Below are 21,920 nucleotides of genomic sequence, written 5' to 3' on the forward strand. Positions count from 1 at the left end.
GCAGGTCAGGAGGCAACAGAACTGGACATAGAACAACAGACTGGTTCCAAATCGGGAAAGGAGTATGTCAAGGCTGTATGTTGTCACCCTGCTTATTTAACTTATATGCAGGGTACATCATGAGAAATGCTGGGTTGGATGAAGCACAGGCTGGAATCAAGATTGCCAGGAGAAATATCAATAACCTCAGATATGCAGATGACGTCACCCTTATGGCAGAAAGTGAAGAAGAACTGAAGAGCCTCTTGATGAAAGTAAAAGAGGAGAGTAAAAAAGTTGGCTTAAAGCTCAACATTCAGAAAACTAAGATCATGGCATCTGGTCCCATCACTTCATGGCAAATAGATGGTGAGACAGTGGAAACAGTGAGAGACTTTATCTTTTGGGGCTCCAAAATCACTGCAGATGGTGACCACAGCCATGAAATTAGAAGACGCTTACTCCTTGGAAGGAAAGTTATGACCAGTCTAGACAGCATATTAAAAAGCAGAGACATTACTTTGCCTACAAAGGTTTATCTAGTCAAAGCTATGGTTTTTTTCAGTAGTCATGTATGGATGTGAGAGTTGGACTATAAAGAAATCTGAGCGCCAAAGAATTGATGCTTTTGAATTGTGATGTTGGAGAAGACTCTTGAGAGTCCTTTGGACTGCAAGGAGATCCAACCAGTCCATCCTAAAGGAGATCAGTCCTGAGTGTTCATTGGAAGGTCTGATGTTGAAGCTGAAACTCCAGTATTTTGGCCACCTGATGCAAAGAGCTGACTCATTTGAAAAGACCCTGATACAGGGAAAGATTGAGGGCGGAGGAGACGGGGACAACAGAGGATGAGATGGTTGGATGGCATCACCGACTCAGTAGACATGAGTTTTGGCAAGCTCTGGGAGTTGGTGATGGACAGAGAGGCCTGACGTGCTACAGTCCATGGGGTCGTGAAGGGTCAGATATGACTGAACGACTGAACTGAGCTGATCTGAACTCCCATTAGTCTATCAGCTTATTTCTCAACAGAAATTCTACAAGGAAATGGCCTGATACATTTGAAGTAATGAAAGGGAAGAAAGTAAAACCAAGAATACTCCACCCAGCAAGACTCTTGTTTAAGATTTGATGGAGAAATCAAAAGCGATCCAGATAATCAAAAGTTCAGAGAATTCAGCACCACCAAACCAGCTTCACAATAAATGCTAAAGGAACTTCTGTAGGCATGAAATTCAAGAGACAATAAAGACTTACACAAAATAAACCCAAAGCAATTAAGAAAATGGTAATAGGATCACATATATTGATAACTACCTTAAATATAAATGGATTAAATGCACCAAAAAAGACAGAGACTCACTGAGCAGATGAGAACATGTTGCATGGATGCATTTCCATTTACCATGTTACTCTGCTTGATCCCCGCAAATTGTATGTGATTATTGTATATTATTAAGTTAATCATGTTCCCTTTATGACTTGCAATTTTAATTATCCTTTTTTTTTTTTGGTCTGGCTATTGATTTATTTGATAAACATCTTTTACTATTGTGATTATGTAACCATTACTCACATAATACCATTGTATCAGGACTGGTCAACAGAAAAATAATAGAAATCTGTAGCATCAAAACTGCTACTTAATACAAAAACCTGTAATCACTTTTTAAAATTCAGATGTGTATCAGAATTATCTTGGAATTTTTTATAAAATATAAATACCCAGGTATTGATTTTTTTCTCCAGAACTCCAGATGTTTCTAATAAGCAGCCATGTTTAAAAACAACTGGACTATATGGTGATCTTTTAATTTTACCTAGCTTGTTTCACTCCCATTTCATTTGTTTTCCAATTTATCTGTCTTTTTTATTGATGTACTTTCTCAACCCCTTATCAAGCATAGTAGAAAAACTTGTGTATACCTATATATAAGTATGTATAATATATGTATTTCAGAAAACTAAACAATTCTTGCTTAACTAAAAAATTTATGACATCTTGATTCTACTTGTTTGACTTAGTATGAATAGAGTGCTAGATGTCTAATTAAAAAAAAATAGACATGCAACAAGTAACAGAGGTTTACTATATAGCACAGGGAACTACAGTTAATATTTTATAATACCTTTAATAGAAAACAATTTCAAAAATTATATATATGTATAACTGAATCACCTTGCTGTGCACCTGAAACATTGTAAGTCAACAATGTTTCAATAAATAAATATATATATATATTAAGAAAAGCATTAAAAATAAACACTTCAAAAAAAGAAAGAGGTCCAACAGCCTAACACCACAGTACTAACAATGACATCCCTTTTGTGTGAGTGTCAAGTGTTGGGAAACATGGTTTTTCCCAATCACTTGCTCTCAGATGCTCTTGGATGGTCTTTTGCAAATTGTTTTCAGCCCAGCAAGTTGATATCACTACTTCCTTGTTTCCAAGTTTAATAATGGAATCTCTCTTTCCCTCTCTCATTTAGACACATTATCTTTATTTGGGGAGAAAAAAAATAACTTTCTAACTATCTATTTAACAATGGACCACATCACAATAACCTTTGCACATGATGACTTTAACTGGGGCCACTTTTTTTGCATGCAGTATAATTAAGGATTTATTTGAAATACCGTATGTTATAAACTGAAATAAACCTGGAAAACTACAAAAAAAGAAAAAAGAATAAGAAGAAAGACAGGGACTGTTTGTCTCAATGCTGGGAACCACAACTTACAACCAGTAGATGATCAGTAAATGCTTGATGAGTGGAAAGGCCCCCTCTTCTTACCTGTTAGAATCTGAGGCCAAGAGAAGTGGCTGGCACAGCTCTTCCAAAGCTCTGTTCCAGCAGAACCAGAACATCTAACATCTCCATCTACATCCCAACTCCCTGTCCAATAATAGTTTTTAAATGTCTACTTATGTTTAAAAATGGCTGAATTCCTCATTATTTCTTAATGGCCTTTAGTTTGTAAGGCAAAACTATTAGGTACCAAATATTTAACCCACATAAGCACCATGATTTGCCTTCAATGCTCAGCTAAACCCCAGGAAATGTATTACATGTCTGATGGTTCCATTTCCTTAATTGACAGACACAGAACTTAGAAGCTTGGATAGTCTGGTTATAGGAACCAGAGCTTCCAAAGTATCAATACATGTGGTTTTCTCTTCATGTGATCACAAACCAGCAATAAAATCCACCATAAATAATCTATTGTAAATTTTACTTTGACAATAAACTATAGGAAAGAGTTCAACTGAATATACCACTGAAGGAGTAAATAATTGATGGCCCTGAATCCTTTTGGGCAAAGCAGGCCTATAATCTTTGCAGTATAATATTTATTTGGGCTTCTATTTTCCTGAAGGAATGAGATTCTGCTAAGAGATAGAGGAAGGGGAGGAAAACAAGCACCAGTGTGCTGACTGCTCTAAGATTAGTGACTTTGAAGATTTAAACTTGATCCCAAATCCTTGAATAATAAATAAATCAGCATCTGGAAACCGTACAGGTCTTGAACATGAAGAACCTGGTTAACCGTGGTCATGAGCACCCAGAGGCTGAAATAACAGAAATCCAGTCCCACTTAAGGCTCCCAACTTGATGACCATAGTTTTTACATTAACTGACAAAGTGGAACAACTTCACAGCCATAATATTATGGACTTCTCCAAATACTTCCTCACTACAGCTTCATAATAAAATGAGATCTGTATGGGCATTTGTAGTTAACCATTCTGTGCTTGGCTCACTGCCTGGACCAAACAATATGTTCTGAATACATCTACACAAGATGCTCCCCTGAATAGTTTGCATTAATCCTCACAAGAGTCTTGTGAAACAGGAAGGGCATGTGAAATTACTCTCATATAACAGGAAAGGAGGTTCCCAGATATCATTTCCTCATCATCAGTAAGGTTCACTAGTCACTGACCATGAGCTAAGTGTTTTGAGTATATTAATAAGCTTATTTCTAACACAGTCAAAAAGTATATTAATAGAATCCTCATTTAGAGATAAGAAAATGGACAGAAAGAAATTAAGTAACCAGAACATAAGAATTATATTAATATAGCTATAACCTGCTATTACCATTTGTAACTAGCACCAGGACTGAACCCAGGCAGCTGGCTTCAGGCAGAGCCACACTTTTAAACCAAGACAGACCACATCCTCCTTGAGATTTGCCTGCCCAATAGGATCCATCTGCTTTGGCCTTGGTCACATGGTGAGTTGATGGCCAGGCCAGGACTACTCCTGTCCTCCCTCCAGTCCACATACCTGCTTCAACAAGTCCTGTCAATCATCACCTACAAAAACAAAGCTTCCCTGGGCCTCAGCACAAGTCCAACCAACTGAACAGAGGGGCATGTACACTGATGTACTAATGCTTCATAGAAACCCACGGCAGGAGGCTACCTTCAGAAGCAAAACAAGTCAAAGGCCTCAAGGTGAAAGAAAAAACTACGGAGAAACCTCCAGGGACACTTATATTGGGAAACTTACTACTGAAGATTCATGTGCTATGTACTGCAAAGGGTCTTACCTGTCACCAAGTGTCCACTGTAAAACTATAAAGTTAGTTTCTTTGAAAAAGATGCTTACATTTTACCAATTTGGTATTTTAATAAATTTTTATTACTATTTTTATGTAAACCTCAATGCATGGGCATATGTCAGAGTTCTGTGATTCCAGAAATGGATGGGAAAAGAAAGAAACACACAGCCTGTCTCCTGAAGATTCATTGTAAGAAGATCCTATCTAGACAACAGCCCAACTTAACACTATATGACACAGCCAGCTTTTAGAAACTAGTCAACAACATTAAAACATGTTTGCATCTAACATAGGATATTTTATACACCACATAACAAACGGGCTTCTAAATCATTCTGCAAAGTGAACATTTATCTTTACACACACACACACATTGGAATAAAAACTTATATGCCCCTATATTCAGATCAGTACATTTTTTTGTAGAAAATAGATCAATATGCACAGTGATTATCTTCTAAGTATCTCATCCATTTTCAAATATCAAATGTAATCAGGAACTAAATGCATTAATAAGACATACTGAGAAAGTTGGTGTCTGACTTACCTATTGGATTTCTATCGAAGAACAGCATTGGAGCTCTGAAAATGGACTTCAACATTTTGTTGTGCAAAGTTTGTGAAGAATTAACAAGGACGTAGAATATCAACAGAGACCTTGTGATGCCATAAAGGATGGTACCTTCAGTTAGAACTGAAATAAAGTAACATCACTCAGCACAAGATCTCTACCTTTCCTTCAATTATGTGAAAGCATGGCAGATAGCTTACAAAAATGTTATGTGTCTTATTCTATAAATATAATTTATATATAAATTCACCTATAGACAATAGAATAAATATATAATGGATTCTATGAGAGTTTAATACTTTCACTAGGTACATTTACCAAGAAGAACATAAAAATAAGTATGGTTCTCTTATTTAATAGAAACATGAGAAAAAAATCAGGTGTAAAATACCATTTCAGATTTTCCTAATCCAATTACAAGTACTAATAAAAACTCAGAAGAAAGAAAATGATTTTTTAAAAGTAGTATCTTCCTTTGCCATATTTCAAATCCTTTTGCCATATTTACAACATGTCCCATAATCTAAAATTGAGAAATGTTTTAATAACACCATGAATTAAAAGGGAATAGGAGAGATGGCTTACCATTTCCTTATAAATAGTACATGTATATGGAAATTTACTTCCATGTAAAGTAACAATTTCCATGCCCAAGCAGCTTTAAAGAGTATAAAAAGACCATATTAAGTTGCAAGTAGACAATCTCTTCAATAATTGAATTGCAAGAAAACACATACTATATTTTCAGTCAGTTCAGTTCAGTCGCTCAGTCATGTCTGACTCTTTGCGACCCCGTGAATCACAGCACACCAAGCCTCCCTGTCCATCATTCAACTCCCAGAGTTCACTCAGACTCACGTTCATTGAATCTGTGATGCCATGCAGCCACCTCATTCTCTGTCGACCCCTTCTTCTCTTGCTCCCAATCCCTCCCAGCATCAATGTCTTTTCCAATGAGTCAACTCTTCGCATGAGGTGGCCAAAGTACTGGAGTTTCAGCTTTAGCATCATTCCTTCCAAAGAAATCCCAGGGCTGATCTCCTTCAGAATGGACTGGTTAGATCTCCTTGCAGTCCAAGTGACTCTCAAGAGTCTTCTCCAACACCACAGTTCAAAAGCATCAATTCTTCAGTGCTCAGCCTTCTTCACAGTCCAACTCTCACATCCACACATAACCACTGGAAAAACCATAGCCTTGACTAGATGGACCTTAGTCGGCAAAGTAATGTCTGATTTTGAATATGCTATCTAGGTTGGTCATAACTTTTCTTCCAAGGAGTAAGCGTCTTTTAATTTCATGGCTGCAGTCACCATCTGCAGTGATTTTGGAGCCAAAAAAATAAAGTCTGACACTGTTTCCACTGTTTCTCCATCTATTTCCCATGGAGTGATGGGACCGGATGCCATGATCTTAGTTTTCTGAACGTTGAGCTTTAGGCCAACTTTTTCACTCTCCTCTTTCACTTTCATCAAGAGGCTTTTAGTTCCTCTTCACTTTCTGCCATAAGGGTGGTATCATCTGCATATCTGAGGTTATTGATATTTCTCCTGCAATCTTGATTCCAGCTTGTGTTTCTTCCAGTCCAGCATTTTTTACCATGAGGTAATTAATCAAAATGAGCAAGTAATCTCTCACTAAGTGTTTCATAGAAACACAAAGCATGGGGGTGGTCCTAAGATGGCAGAGGAATAAGACAGGAGACCACTTTCTCCCCCACAAATTCATTGAAAGATCATTTGAATGCTGAGCAAATTTCACAAAACAACTTCTGAATGCTGGCAGAGGACACCAGCCACCCAGAAAGGCAGCCCATTGTCTTTGAAAGGAGGTAGGACAAAATATAAAAGATAAAAAGAGACAGAAGAGGTAGGGACAGAGACCCATCCTGGGGAGGGAGTCGTGAAAGAGGAGAAGTTTCCAAACACCAGAAAACCCTGTCACCAGTGGGTCAGTGAGGAGTTTTGGAATGTCATAGTTCAACATAACCAGGAGGAAAATAAATAAAGAAATAAAACCTACAGATTATGTGCCTAACCACAACTCCCAGCAGAGTAGTAGCCCAGATGCTCGCATCTGCCACCAGCAAGTGGGGACTGAACAGGGAGTCGCGGGCTGCATTGCTTAGGGTAAGGACCGGGCCTGAATGCCCTGAAGACAATACGAGGGAGCGTGCTGCGATTCATGGGGTCGCAAAGAGTCAGACATGACTGAGCGGCTGAACTGAACTGAACTAAACGTGAGACAGCAACCCAAACTGTGGGATAGCCAGAGAGAAAAAAAGAAAGAGAGAGAATATTCCCATGAAAAGCTCTAACCTAAGGCACTGCCAGGTCCACTCACAGAACAAAGGACTGAGTGAATACAAGAGGAGAGCCAGCCAGCTGCAGACCAGCCCATACCCCACTAGCGGCAGAGAGGCAGGCGGGCGACAGCCAGAGCTGGAAAGGGACAATCTCGGCCCCAGAGACCACATCCTCCACCAAACTGCGAGCAGACTCCCAGTTGTTAACCAAATGTTTCTGGGATCCTGGACAGTTGACATGCACCAGGAGGGTCACAGCCAGAGATCAGCTCCCAGAGGAGACACACAGCACACCAGCACACATGGGACAACGCTCCCACTGAGCTCCCAGGAAACCAGTGGCTGGGACCGGGGAGGTGATAAGACCCACCACACACCTGGGGAGAGTGCACTCACCAAGCACCTGGTCACCTGAGCTGCTTGGACCTGGGAAGGGCACGCAACCCAGGGCCCACTTTAGACAGTTCCCCTGCAGAGCAACCTGAAGCCTGAGCAGTGTAGACAGGGAAAGCACAGGCACCGTGAGTGGGGGAAAACCCAGTGTGGTCCAGACAATGTGAGCACTCCCCACACATGCCAGTGATATTTGTTTGCAGTGTTCCTCCCTCCCTACAGCACAACTGAATGAGTGAGCCTAAATAAGTGACCACCTTCACCCCCTTGTGTCAGGGCGGAAATTAGACACTGAAGAGACTCACCAACAAAAGCCGCCAAAATAAACAGAGGGAACCGCTTTGGAAGAGACAGGTGCAACAGATTAAAACCCTGTAGTTAGCAATGATTACATTGGAAGGGGCCTATAGACCTTGAGAAGAAGTATAAGCTGGAACAAGGAATTATCTGAAACTGTACTGACCCCACATTGCCCGCAGTAGCTCCAGAGAAATTCCTAGATATATTTTACTATTATCATTTTTTTTAATTTTTTAATTTTAACTACTTTATTACTCCATTAATTTTCATTTTTATAACCTACTATCTTGCAAAAAAAAAGAACCTATTTTTAAAACAAATTTCATATATGCTTTTTATAATTTTTGTGATTTTGTTTTTTTTAATATTGTATTTTTGAGACTTTAACCTTTACTCTTGATTTTTAATCTTTGCTTTTTGGTATTTGTTATCAATTTTGTACCTTTAAGAATCCAATCTTCAGTACCCATGTTTAGTTAGGAGTGTGATTACTGGCTTGTTTGCCCTCTCTGTCTTTTGACTCTCTTGTTCTCCCCCAGGTCACCTCTATCTCCGCCCTCCCACCTCTTCTCTACCCAACTCTGCGAATCTCTTTGGGTATTCTGAGCTGTGGAGAACACTTAGGGAACTGATCACTGGCTAGATCTGTCTCTTGCCTTTTGACACCCCATGTTCTCCTCTTGGTCACCTCTATCTCCTTCCTCCCTCTTCTCTTCTCTATGTAACTCCATGAACCTCTCTGGATGTTCCAGGCTGTGGACAGAACATAGGAATTTGATTACTGGCTAGATTGCTCTCTTCCCTTTTGATTCATCCTCTTCTCCTCCTGGTCACCTCTATCTCCCTCCTCCCTTTTCTCTTCTCCATGTAACTCTGTGAACCTCTCTGCATGTCCCTCACTGTGGAGAATCTTTTCTCCTTTAACCTACATGATTTATCATAGGTGCTGTATGGATGGAGAAGTCTTCAGGCTACTGTAGAGTAAGACTGAAAGCCAGAGGCAGGAGGCTTAAATCCAAAACCTGAGAACACCAAAAACTCCTGACTCCACGGAACATTAATGAACAAGAGCTCATCCAAAAGCCTCCATAACTACAATGAAACCAAGCTCCACCCAAAAGCCAACAAGTTCCAGAGCAAGACATACCAAGCTAATTCTCCAACAACACAGGAACATAGCCCTGAGCATTAAAATACAGGCTACCCAAAGTCACACCAAACCCATAGACACCTCAAAATTCACTACTGGACACTTCATGGCACTCCAGAGAGAAGAGATCCAGCTCCACCCACCAGAACACCGACGCAAGTTTCCCTAACCAGGAAACCTTGACAAGCCACTCGACCAACCACACCCACAGGGAGGAACCTCCACAATAAAGAGGAACCACAAACTTCCAGCATACAGAAAGGCCACCCCAAACACAGCAATCTAAACAAGATGAAAAGGCAGAGAAATATTCAGCAGGTAAAAGAACATGATAAATGACCAACAAACCAAACAGAAGAGGAGGAGATAGGGAGTCTACCTGAAAAAGAATTCAGAATAATGATAGTAAAGATGATCCAAAATCTTGAAAACAAACTAGAGCTATAGATAAATAGTCTGGAGACAAGAATTGAGAAGATGCGTGAAATGTTTAACAAGGACCTAGAAGAAATAAAAAAGAGTCAATCACTAATAAATAATGCAATAACTGAGATCAAAAGCACTCTGGACAGAGCCAACAGTAGAATAACTGAAGCAGAAGATAGAATAAGTGAGGTGGAAGATAGAATGGTGGAAATAAATGAAGCAGAGAGGAAAAAGAAAAAAAAAATAAAAGAAATGAGGGAAACCTCAGAGACCCCTGGGACAATGTCACATGCACCAACATTCAAATCATAGGAGTCCAAGAAGAAGACAAAAATAAAGGCCATGAGAAACTACTTGAGGAGATAATAGTTGAAAGCTTCCCTAAAATGGAGAAGGAAATAGCCACCAAAGTCCAAGAAACCCAGAGAGTTCCAAACAGGGTAAACCCAAGGTGAAATACCTCAGACACATATTAATCAAATTGACAAAGATCAAACAAAAAGAACAATTATTAAAAGCAGCAAGGGGAAAACAACACACAAGGGGATTTCCATAAGGATAACAGTGGGTCTTTCAATAGAAACTCTTCAGGCCAGGAGGGAATGGCAAGGACATACTTAAAGTAATGAAAGGGAAAAACCTAAAACCCAGATTACTATACCCAAAAAGGATCTCATTCATATATGAAGGAAAAATCAAAAGCTTTACAGACAAGCAAAAACTGAGAAAATTCAGCACCACCAAACCAGCTCTTCAACAAATGCTAAAGCATCTTCTCTAGACAGGAAACACAGAAAAGGTGTATATATTTGAACTCCAAACAACGAAGTAAATGGCAATGGGATTATATTTATCAATAATTACCTTAAATGTAAATGGGTTGAATGCCCCAACCAAAAGATAAAGACTGGCTGAATGGAAACAAAAGCAAGACCCCTATATATGCTACCTACAAGAGACCCACCTCGAAACAAGGGACACATACAGACTGAAAATGAAGGGCTCGAAAAATATATTTCATGCAAATGGAGACCATAAGAAAGCAGGAGCAGCAATACTCACATCAGATAAAATACACTTTGAAATAAACAATGTGAAAAGAGACAAAGAAGGACACTATATAATGATTAAACGATCAATCCAAGAAGAAGATATAACAATTATAAATATATATGCACCCAACATAGGAGCACCGCCATATGTAAGGCAAATGCTAAGAAGTATGAAAGGGGAAATTAATAGTAACACAATAATAGTGGGAGACTTTAATACCCCACTCACTTTAATACACCTATGGATAGATCAACTAAACAGAAAATTAGCAAGCAAACACAAACTTTAAATGATATAATGGACCAGTTAGACTTAATTGATATCTATAGGACATTTCACCCCAAAACAATGACTTTCACCTTTTTCTCAAGTGCATATGGACCCTTCTCCAGGATAGATCACATCCTGGGCCATAAATCTAGCCTTGGTAAATTGAAAAAAAAAAATGAAATCATTCCAAGTATCTTTTCTGATCACAATGCAGTAAGATTAGATATCAACTACCAGAAAATAAAGACTATTAAAAATACAAACATAAGGAGGCTAAACAACACACTTATGAATAACCAATAAATCAGAAGAAAGCACAAAAGAAATCAAACTATGCATAGAAACAAATGACAATGAAAACACGACAACCCAAAACCTTTGAGACTCAGTAAAATCAGTGCTAAAGGGAAGGTTCACAGCAATACAAGCTTACCCCAAGAAACAAGAGAAAAATCAAACAAATAACCTAACTCTACACCTAAAGCAACAAGAAAAGGAAGAAATAAAGAACCCCAGGGTTAGTAGAAGGAAAGGAATCATAAAAATTAGGGCAGAAATTAATGAGAAAGAAACAAAGGAGACGATGGCAAAAATCAACAAAGCTAAAAGCTGGTTCTTTGAGAAGATAAATAAAATAGACAAACCATTTTCATCAAGAAAAAAAAAGGAGAAGATTCAAATCAACTAAATTAGAAATGAAAATGGAGAAATCACAACAGATAACACAGAAATACAAAGGATCATAAGAGACTGCTATCAGCAACTATATGCCCCCAAAAATGGACAACTTGAAAGAAATGGAAAAATTCCTAGAAAAGTATAACTTTCCAAAACTGAACCAGGAAGAAATAGAAAAAAAATTTTTACGTATTTATTTATTTTTGGGTGCACTGGGTCTTCATTGTTGCAAGCGGGCTTTCTCTAGCTGCAGTGAATAGAGGCTACTCTCTAGTTGTGGTGTGCAGACTTATCATTGCGGTGGCTTCTCTTGTTGCAGAGTACAGGCTCTATGGCACAAGGGCTTCAGTAGTTGCTGCATGTGGGTTTGGTAGATGCAGCTCCCGGCCTCTAGAGCACAGACTCAAGTGTTCTAGCACAGGGTCTTAGTTGTTCCATGGCATATGGAATCTTCCCCAACCTGGGATCGAACCCGTGTCCCCTGCATTGGCAGGAGGATTCTTAACCACTGGACCACCAGGGAAGTCCAGGAAGAAATAGAAAATCTTAACAGACACATCACAAGCATGGAAATTGAACCTGTAATCAGAAATCTTCCAGCAAACAAAATCCCAGGACCAGACGGCTTCACAGCTGAATTCTACCAAAAATTTAGAGAAGAGCTAGCAACTATCCTACTCAAACTCTTCCAGGAAACTGCAGAGGAAGGTAAACTCCCAAACTCATTCTATGAGGCCGCCATCACCCTAATACCAAAACCTGACAAAGATGCCACAGAAAGAGAAAACTACAGGCCAATATCACTGATAAACATAGATGCAAAAATCCTTAACAAAATTCTAGCAAACAAAATCCAACAACATATTAAAAAGATCATACATCATGACCAGGTGGGCTTTATCCCAGGGATACAAGGATTCTTTAATATCCACAAATCAATCAATGTGATACACCACATTAACAAATTGAAAGATAAAAACCACATGATTATCTCAATAGATGCAGAGAAAGCCTTTGACAAAATTCAACATCCATTTATGGTAAAAACTCTCTGGAAAGCAGGCATAGAAGGAACATACCTCAACATAATAAAAGCCATATACAACAAACCCACAGCAAACATTATCCTCAATGGTGAAAAACTGACAGCATTTCCCCTAAAGTCAGAAACAAGATGAGGGTGCCCACTCTCACCACTACTATTAAACAGCACTCAGAGAAGAAAAAGAAATAAAAGGAATCCAGATTGGAAAAGAAGTAAATCTCTCACTGTTTGCAGATGACATGTTCCTCTACATAGAAAACCCTAAAGACTCCAACAGAAAATTACAAGAGCTAATCAATGAATACAGTAAAGTTGCAGGATATAAAATTAACACACGTTGCATTCATATACACTAACAATGAGAAAACAGAAAGAGAAATTAAAGAAACAATTCCATTCACCGTTGCAATGAAACAAATAAAATACTTAGGAATAAATCTATATAAAGAAACAAAAGACCTATATATAGAAAACTATAAAACACTGATGAAAGAAATCAAAGGTGATACAAATAGAGGGAGAAATATACCATGTTCATGGATTGGAAGAATCGATATAGTAAAAATGAGTACACTACCCAAAGCAATCTATAGATTCAATGCAATCCCTATCAAGCTACCAATGGTATTTTCCAGAGCACTAGAACAAATAATCTTACAATTTGTATGGAAATACAAAATAACCTTGTAGAGCCAAAGCAATCTTGAGAAAGAAGAATGGAACTGGAGGAATCAACCTGCCTGACTTCAGGCTCTACTACAAAGCCACAGTCATCAAGACAGTATGGTACTGGCACAAAGACAGAAATATAGATCAATAGAACAAAATAGAAAGCCCAGAGATAAATCCACACACCTATGGACACCTTATCTTTGACAAAGGAAGCAAGAATATACAGTGGAGAAAAGACAATCTCTTTAAAAAGTGGTGCTGGGAAAACTGGTCAATCACTTGTAAAAGAATGAAACTAGATCACTTTCTAACACCATACACAAAAATAAACTCAAAATGGATTAAAGATCTAAATGTAAGATCAGAAACTATAAAACTCCTAGAGGAGAACATAGGCAAAACACTCTCCAACATAAATCACAGCAGGATCCTCTATGACCCACCTCCCAGAGTAATGGAAATAAAAGCAAAAATAAACAAATGGGACCTAATTAAACTTAAAAGCTTTTGCACAACAGAGGAAACTATAAGCAAGGTAAAAAGACAGCCTTTAAATGGGAGAAAATAATAGCAAATAAAGCAACTGACAAAGAATTAATCTCAAAAATATACAAGCAGTTCCTGCAGTTCAATTCCAGAAAAATAAATGACTCAATCAAAAAAAAATGGCCCAAAGAACTAAACAGACATTTCTCTAAAGAAGACATACTGATGGCCAACAGACGCATGAAAAGATGCTCAACATCACTCATTATCAGAGAAATGCAAATCAAAACCACAATGAGGTACCATCTCACACCAGTCAGAATGGCTGCTATCCAAAAGTCTACAAACAATAAATGCTGGAGAGGGTGTGGAGAAAAAGGGACCCTCTTACACTGCTGGTGGGAATGCAAACTAGTACAGCCACTATGGAGAACAGTGTGGAGATTCCTTAAAAACTGGAAATAGAACTGCCATATGACCCAGCAATCCCACTGCTGGGCATACACACTGAGGAAACCAGAATTAAAAGAGACACGTGTACCCCAATGTTCATTGCAGCACTGTTTACAATAGCTAGGACATGGAAGCAACCTGGATGTCCATTGGCAGATGAATAGATAAGAAAGCTGTGGCACATATACATAATGGAATATTACTCAGCTGTTAAAAAGAATGCATTTGAATCAGTTCTAATGAGGTGGATGAAACTGGAGCCTGTTATACAGAGTGAAGTGAGTTAGAAAGAAAAACACAAATACAGTATATTAACGCATATATATGGAATTTAGAAAGATGGTAATGATGACCCTATATGCGAGACAGCAAAAGAGACACAGATGTATAGAACAGTGTTTTGGACTCTATGGGAGAAAGCGAGGGTGGGGTGGTTTGAGAATAGCATTGCAACATGTATATTATCATATGTGAAACATATCACCAGTCCAGGTTTGATACATGAGATAGGGTGCTCAGTGCTGGTGCACTGGGATGACCCTGAGGGATGGGATGGGGAGGAAAGTGGGAGGGATGTTCAGGATGGAGAACACATGTATACCCATAGCTGATTCATGTCAATGTATCACAAAAACCACTACAATATTGTAAAGTAATTAGCCTCCAATTAAAATAAATTAATTAATTTTAAAAAAGAAACACAAAGCATTTGGAAATGAACACAGTAACCTAAATTTAACTTTATTAATGACACAAATGAGTACCTGCTATGCATACAAAAATGAAAATAGCCCTCCTAATATCTCTTGAATTCACAATGCCAAAGAGAGTGGAGAAACCTCTGTAATATACATTCCATCAAATATTTTGTTTTCCTCTTTAGCTGATGCATCATTGTAATTTCAGCTTTGAAAGCTGTTCAAATTCCTGAATTCCATCAATACGCATTTGCCTTAGGCTACTGGGCTTCCCTGGTGGTTCAGATGGTAAAGAATCTGCCTGCGGTGCATTGCAACCCTGGTTTGATCCCTGGGCCAGGAAGATCCTCTGGAGTAGGAAATCACACCCTACTCCAGTATTCATGCCTGAGAAATTCCATGGACAGAGGAATCTGGTGGGCTACAGGCAATGGGGTCACAAAGTCAGACACAACTGAATGACTAACACACCATCCTATGTGAATATATAACATAAGTCCATCTTTCTTTCTTTATCTTACCATAGTTCCTCAATTCAGAAAGTAAACAACTAAGGGATTCACATTTCTTAGCAAGTGATCAACATAATAAATACCAAATTTCAATGAGTGGGTTCTAACAAAGATAATACACTCTACCTTTGTAGAAAGCTTGTATGAGGGTTTCCTATGAGAATATATAATATTTTAGGTGAGAATTTCCTTTAAAAAGTATATAACACTACATGTATTCTAAGCACTCCTGTGAAAACACAGAGAGCTGTGTTAATATTGGCGTGGCAAGCCAGATATTAATCACATAGTTGAGAACACAATAACATTGGGATCTCAAGGGAAGAAAGAGAAGGAATTCTAATTTCTAGACACTGGATTTCTCCCTGCTTAACTTCTTTCTTAAGTAGTGAAGCCCAAGAGATGAGTGTGGTGAAGGGAAGTTTGCATACCTGCAAAGGAATAACACTTTTATGTGGGACACTTTCTGCCAAAGGATTTCATTCAGGATCAATAAAAGCCATGGTTTATTCAGAAAGAATTGAAACAATCCAAACAACAGGGTGGGAATCCGTTTCTAATCCCCTTGCCCATTCATATAATGATGTAGGCTTTAGCTAAAGCAACCTGTTAGAATAGACAGCAGTACATATTTCCAGTGGCTGGTTTTCTCAATATGAAATCCTTGTTTAACTACCAAAATCCAGTACAGAGCAAATTAAGAGTCTTCATGCGCCCACTTTCTTCTAGTAGATTTTTAAAATACTCATTCTAATTAATTCACAGAGTAAACGCAACTCAGACTCTTCATCTGTTAAGACATTACTGAATTACTCCTGGGAGCTCTAGTTGTTCACACAGGCTCCTAGTAAACACCTCAGACTCTCGTATAACAGACCAGATGATTTACCTGAGTGAACTGTTAAGTACCAGCCAGAATCAGGTATTTCAACTACCCTTCCTTTTCCATACGCCATGGCATATAGGGTACTCTGTCTATTTGCCCTAGGGAAAAGGGAAAACAAAGAAAAAATATTACACTCTAGATAGAATTTAGGGAAACAACAGAAAAATTAACCTCTATTTAGGAGACGTGTTTTATGGTGGAAAATGGTTCCCAGCTCACTAGGCCCTGTGTCTGTCTACCTTATAAAAAATCCATTTGAATCACAACTTTCAGCTCTCAAGAATGTGAGGAAGCTGCTGAGGGTCAAATATGGGGATAGTCTCACTCCACCAGCCAGAAATTTACTTCTTTTTCAGAGAAACTATGTGAGAATCAGAAGAGGCTGAACAAGCCCCAACTATCCCCTCTATGGGAAAATGAGGCTTTATATAGACTTCACAGCCCTTTGGGTCAGACCAGGAATCACTCACCAGTACGCAAGCCACCAATCCTGCAGGATGTAGGAAACCTGGAGCAGGAAATGACAGTCACTCAGACACTGACATCACTGAGCCTCACACCCTGCTCACTAGGTTGGGAGATGGAAAGGCTCCAGAATGTGGAGACGGTCCTTCCAGGTCAGGTCTGCACCAAGTCCACACCCCAGATGACCACAGGTCAGGGGAGGGTATGATATATTTTAATATCTTTACAAGACATTCTTTTTCTTCTTAGAAGCTCTCTGTTATGTACAAACAACACCTCACCTCAATAAGTAAGCCTCACTTATTTTCCTCACAGATTTCATTGAGTGCAAACCAAAATGGACTGCAAAGCATAATAAAAACAGCATAAAAGTCAGGACTTTTCAAAGAAAAAAGAACTGATAGAAACTGTGATGATGCTAAAGCCTTTGACTGTGTGGATAACAATCAGTTCAGTTCAGTCGCTCAGTCGTGTCCGACTCTTTGCGACCCCATGAATCGCAGCACGCCAAGCCTCCCTGTCCATCACCAACTCCCGGAGTTCACTCAGACTAATGTCCATCGAGTCAGTGATGCCATCCAGCCATCTCATCCTCAGTCGTCCCCCTCTTCTCCTGACCCCAATCCCTCCCAGCATCAGAGTCGTTTCCAATGAGTCAACTCTTCACATGAGGTGGCCAAAGTACTGGAGTTTCAGCTTTCGCATCAGTCCTTCAAAGAAATCCAGGGTTGATCTCCTTCAGAATGGACTGGTTGGATCTCCTTGCAGTCCAAGGGACTCTCAACAGTCTTCTCCAATACCACAGTTCAAAAGCATCAATTCTTTGGTGCTCAGCTTTCTTCACAGTCCAACTCTCACATCCATACATGACTACTGGAAGAACCACAGCCTTGACTAGACGGACTTTAGTCGGCAAAGTAACGTCTCTGCTTTTGAATATGCTATTTAGGTTGGTCATAACTTTTCTTCCAAGGAGTAAGCGTCTTTTAATTTCATGGCTGCAGTCACCATCTGCAGTGATTTGGGAGCCCAAAAAAATAAAGTCTGACACTGTTTCCACTGTTTCCCCATCTATTCCCCATGGAGTGATGGGACCGGATGCCATGATCTTAGTTTTCTGAATGTTGAGCTTTAAGCCAACTTTTTCACTCTCCTCTTTTACTTTCATCAAGAGGCTTTTTAGTTCCTCTTCACTTTCTGTCATAAGGGTGGTGTCATCTGCATATCTGAGGTTATTGATACTTCTCCCAGCAATCTTGATTCCAGCTTGTGCTTCTTCCAGTCCAGCGTTCCTCATGATGTACTCTGCATATAAGTTAAATAAGCAGGGTGGATCACAATAAACTGTGGAAAATTCTGAAAGAGATGGGAATATCAGACCACCTAACCTGCCTCCTGAGAAATCTGTATGCAGGTCAGGAAGCAATAGTTAGAACTGGACATGGAACAATAGGCTGGTTCCAAATAGGAAAAGGAGTACGTCAAGGCTGTATATTGTCACCCTGCTTATTTAACTTCTATGCAGAGTACATCATGAGAAATGCTGGACTGGAAGAAACACAAGCTGGAATCAAGATTGCCAGGAGAAATATCAATAACCTCAGATATGCAGATGACACCACACTTATGGCAGAAAGTGAAGAGGAACTAAAAAGCCTCTTGATGAAAGTGAAAGAGGAGAGTGAAAAAGTTGGCTTAAAGCTCAACATTCAAAAAACGAAGATCATGGCATCCAGTCCCATCACTTCATGGGAAATAGATGGGAAACAGTGGAAACAGTGAGAGACTTTATTTTGGGGGGCTCCAAAATCACTGCAGATGGTGACTGCAGCCATGAAATTAAAAGACGCTTACTCCTTGGAAGAAAAGTTATGACCAACCTAGATAGCATATTCAAAAGCAGAGACATTACTTTGCCGACTAAGGTCCGTCTACTCAAGGCTATGGTTTTTCCTGTGGTCATGTATGGATGTGAGAGTTGGACTGTGAAGAAGGCTGAGCACCAAAGAATTGATGCTTTTGAACTGTGGTGTTGGAGAAGCTCTTGAGAGTCCCTTGGACTGCAAGGAGATCCAACCAGTCCATTCTGAAGATCAGCCCTGGGATTTCCTTGGAAGGAATGATGTTAAAGCTGAAACTCCAATACTTTGGCCACCTCATGCAAAGAGTTGACTCATTGGAAAAGACTCTGATGCTGGGAGGGGTTGGGGGCAGGAGAAGGGGACAACAGAGGATAAGATGACTGGATGGTATCACTGACTCAATGGACGTGAGTCTGAGTGAACTCCGGGAGTTGGTGATGGACAGGGAGGCCTGGCATGCTGCGATTCATGGGGTCGCAAAGAGTCGGACACGACTGAGCGACTGAACTGATCTGAACTGTGATGATCAAGTTTCTGTGTCAGCTTGGCCAGGCCAGTCTCTAGTGGTTCAACCAAACCCTCATCTAGATGTTGCTATGAAGGTATTCAGTGGATGTGATTCACATCATCCTTAGAACTGAAGTAGAGGAGATCACCCTCAATACTGTGGTGGCCTCGTCCAGTCAGTAAAGGCCTGAAGAGCAAAACCTGAGGCTTCTTGGAGGAGAAAGAAATTTTGCCTCAAGACTGCAGGGTCAACTCCTGCCTGAGGTTCCATCTTGTAGGACTGCCTTTCTGATTTCACATTCACCAGCTAGACTGCACAAGCTCATGAGCCAGTTCTCTGAAACAAATCTCTTACTATATATGTTAAAAATGTTAATATTAATAAATTAAATAAATACAGTATAGACAATATGTAAATACCAAGAAGAGGGCACAAACCAAAATAAATGTTCTTATTTACCTGAGCTGCGATGTTCACTAAAATAAGGAAAATGATGATAAACCAGTGATCACCAGCTGTGAAGTAATTCTCATAGCTCTTAAAACCAACTCTTCCAACCGAACGGCCCTCCAGTGGAAATGTAACCTGGATGGTCTCAGTCTGGGAGGGAGAACAGCAGTGAAAACAAAATTTTAAGTAAGGAACCCCCAAATTTCAAAAGTTTAAAATGCCCTTCACTGCAAAGCTGTGAGGAAACAGACACATCTCATATGCTTGTAGGAGTGTGGGATGGTCCATTTCCTACAGAAAAGGGTGTGCAAATGTCTATCCAGACCACATATGCATTTACCCTTGGACTCAGCCATCCTATTTTCAGAAATCTATTAGAAAAAGAACATCATTTGCACGAAATTATTCACTTGTTGGGTGGCTTTGCTTAAAGTCAATCATGACTCTCAGCACAAGCACAGCTACCTGATTCGAGTACAAATGCAGAAGCTTCTTCCAAAATAATACACAAAGTGATATGGCACTAACATATCCCTCTAAATGACTTGTATCACTTCCAAAGATAGAAACATTAAACATACTTGGTGCTCAAAATCCTAGACAAATACAGCAAAATAAGTTTACACAGGAAGTTGAAATAATGTGAGTCTGGACAGCACAGGACAGCACATGACCCAAATCTATTTAATTCCTGAATTTCAGGGAGTGACTCCTGAGTGTAGAATGTGAGTGACTAATCTGAATATTTATCAGAATCATCCAGGTTCCTAGGTCTGGATATTGTGGGCTTGGATACCAAGGAGTACCCATGTATATTTTTAAGAGAGAGCTAGTGCTTTTCTCCATTTCTGTCTGTAGGACCTAGAATGCATTATAGAGTCACATGAGCCAAAGATGTACTCAACTCTATGCTGACCACTGGACATTCAAGGTGAATAAGATGTGGCTCTAGGTCTCAAAGGGTAATAAAAAAGGAAGACAAGAACTAACTCTAAAGTGTCTGGCCTACAACAAACTATCTAACAAAGGGGCAAAATATTACCATCAATCACCTGCAGTGCCAGAACATTCCAACATACAGGAAAAGTAGCCAATTTAATGTGGTCACAGAAAGACTCAGTCTAAGGGGGTCTTCACATTAAACCTCTAGATGCATAAGGGAAGTTGGGAGCCACCAGAGTGAGTAGGATGTAACTATGGTAAACTGATGAGTTCTCATATCAGCGTGAGCCACAAACAGCTGGAAATTCATAGCAGTGCACCCACTACTGAGCTCCATATGATTCTTCATCCTACACCAAAGAAGAACACCAAGCAGGCTTGCTCTAATTAAGCATGCTTTTCTAATTCTACCAATTCCATGGAATGAGGCTTGGAATCTTAGGATCTACTTTGGGGTAAACAAAGATGTCATGAGAGAAGCAAACTGAAGGTCCACGAGGCCACCAAGAGCAGACAGACAAGGGCATGTTGCAGGATGAGAAACTCACATCTTGGTCCTCTGGAGCCGCATCTTTCAAAGAGGGTCTGGAAGACGGTTGAGACTGAACCGAAGACTCAGAGATCATAGTGAGTGTTCCTGGACCTGGAGATGGTTCAGCCTCCTCTGTCTCCTCCCATAAAATAATATCTTCAAAATCTATCCCAAATTTTGAAAACTCAGCAAAAGTCCCCTGTTCCATAACTTTGCCCTAAAATAAAGAATTTGAGAGGGATTCATTTACATTTGATAATATTAATCCAATCTACATACTAATTAAGAAAAGTTAACTAGTTTTAAATTATTATTTTCCCAAGAAAATTATCTCTAGGTTTGGAATTCTGGTGAAAAAATCTAGTTCAGTCCAGTTCAGTTCAGTCACTCAGTCACATCTGACTCTTTGCAACCTCAGAGACTACAACACCCCAGGCCTCCCTGTCCATCACCAACTCCCGGAGCTTGCTCAAACTCATGTCTATCAAGTCAGTGATGCCATCCAACCATCTCAACCTCTGTCATCCCCTTCTGCCTTCAATCTTTCCCAGCATCAAGGTCTTTTCAAACGAGTCAGCTCTTCGCATCAAGTGGCCAAAGTATTGGGGTTTCAGCTTCAGCATCAGTCCTTCCAATGAATATTCAGGACTGATTTCCTTCAGGATTGACTGGTTTGATCTCATTGCAGTCCAAGGGACTCTCAAGGCTCTTCTCCA

General features: G+C 39.6%; 1 protein-coding gene across 6 annotated transcripts in view; it reads right to left on the bottom strand.

Annotated features, from left to right (window-relative positions):
- LOC101109890 (ATP-binding cassette sub-family C member 4-like) overlaps positions 1 to 21,920 on the bottom strand; it is a 247,820-nt gene that overhangs the window by 109,208 nt on the left and 116,692 nt on the right. For 3 of the 6 annotated variants that reach the window (XM_060394638.1, XM_042255009.2, XM_042255008.2), the window contains exons 15-19: positions 21,221 to 21,421; positions 19,740 to 19,880; positions 16,916 to 16,953; positions 16,449 to 16,543; positions 5,097 to 5,243 (exon numbers count right to left, since the gene is read on the bottom strand). In XM_060394638.1, the coding sequence (XP_060250621.1) occupies positions 5,097 to 5,243; positions 16,449 to 16,543; positions 16,916 to 16,953; positions 19,740 to 19,880; positions 21,221 to 21,421 (622 nt within the window). The remainder of the gene's footprint in view (positions 1 to 5,096; positions 5,244 to 16,448; positions 16,544 to 16,915; positions 16,954 to 19,739; positions 19,881 to 21,220; positions 21,422 to 21,920) is intronic. The other 3 variants (XM_060394640.1, XM_060394639.1, XM_042255010.2) reach the window with 1 other exon arrangement.

Source organism: Ovis aries, chromosome 10 (assembly GCF_016772045.2).
Source record: "Ovis aries strain OAR_USU_Benz2616 breed Rambouillet chromosome 10, ARS-UI_Ramb_v3.0, whole genome shotgun sequence".
Taxonomy (NCBI): domain Eukaryota; kingdom Metazoa; phylum Chordata; class Mammalia; order Artiodactyla; family Bovidae; genus Ovis; species Ovis aries.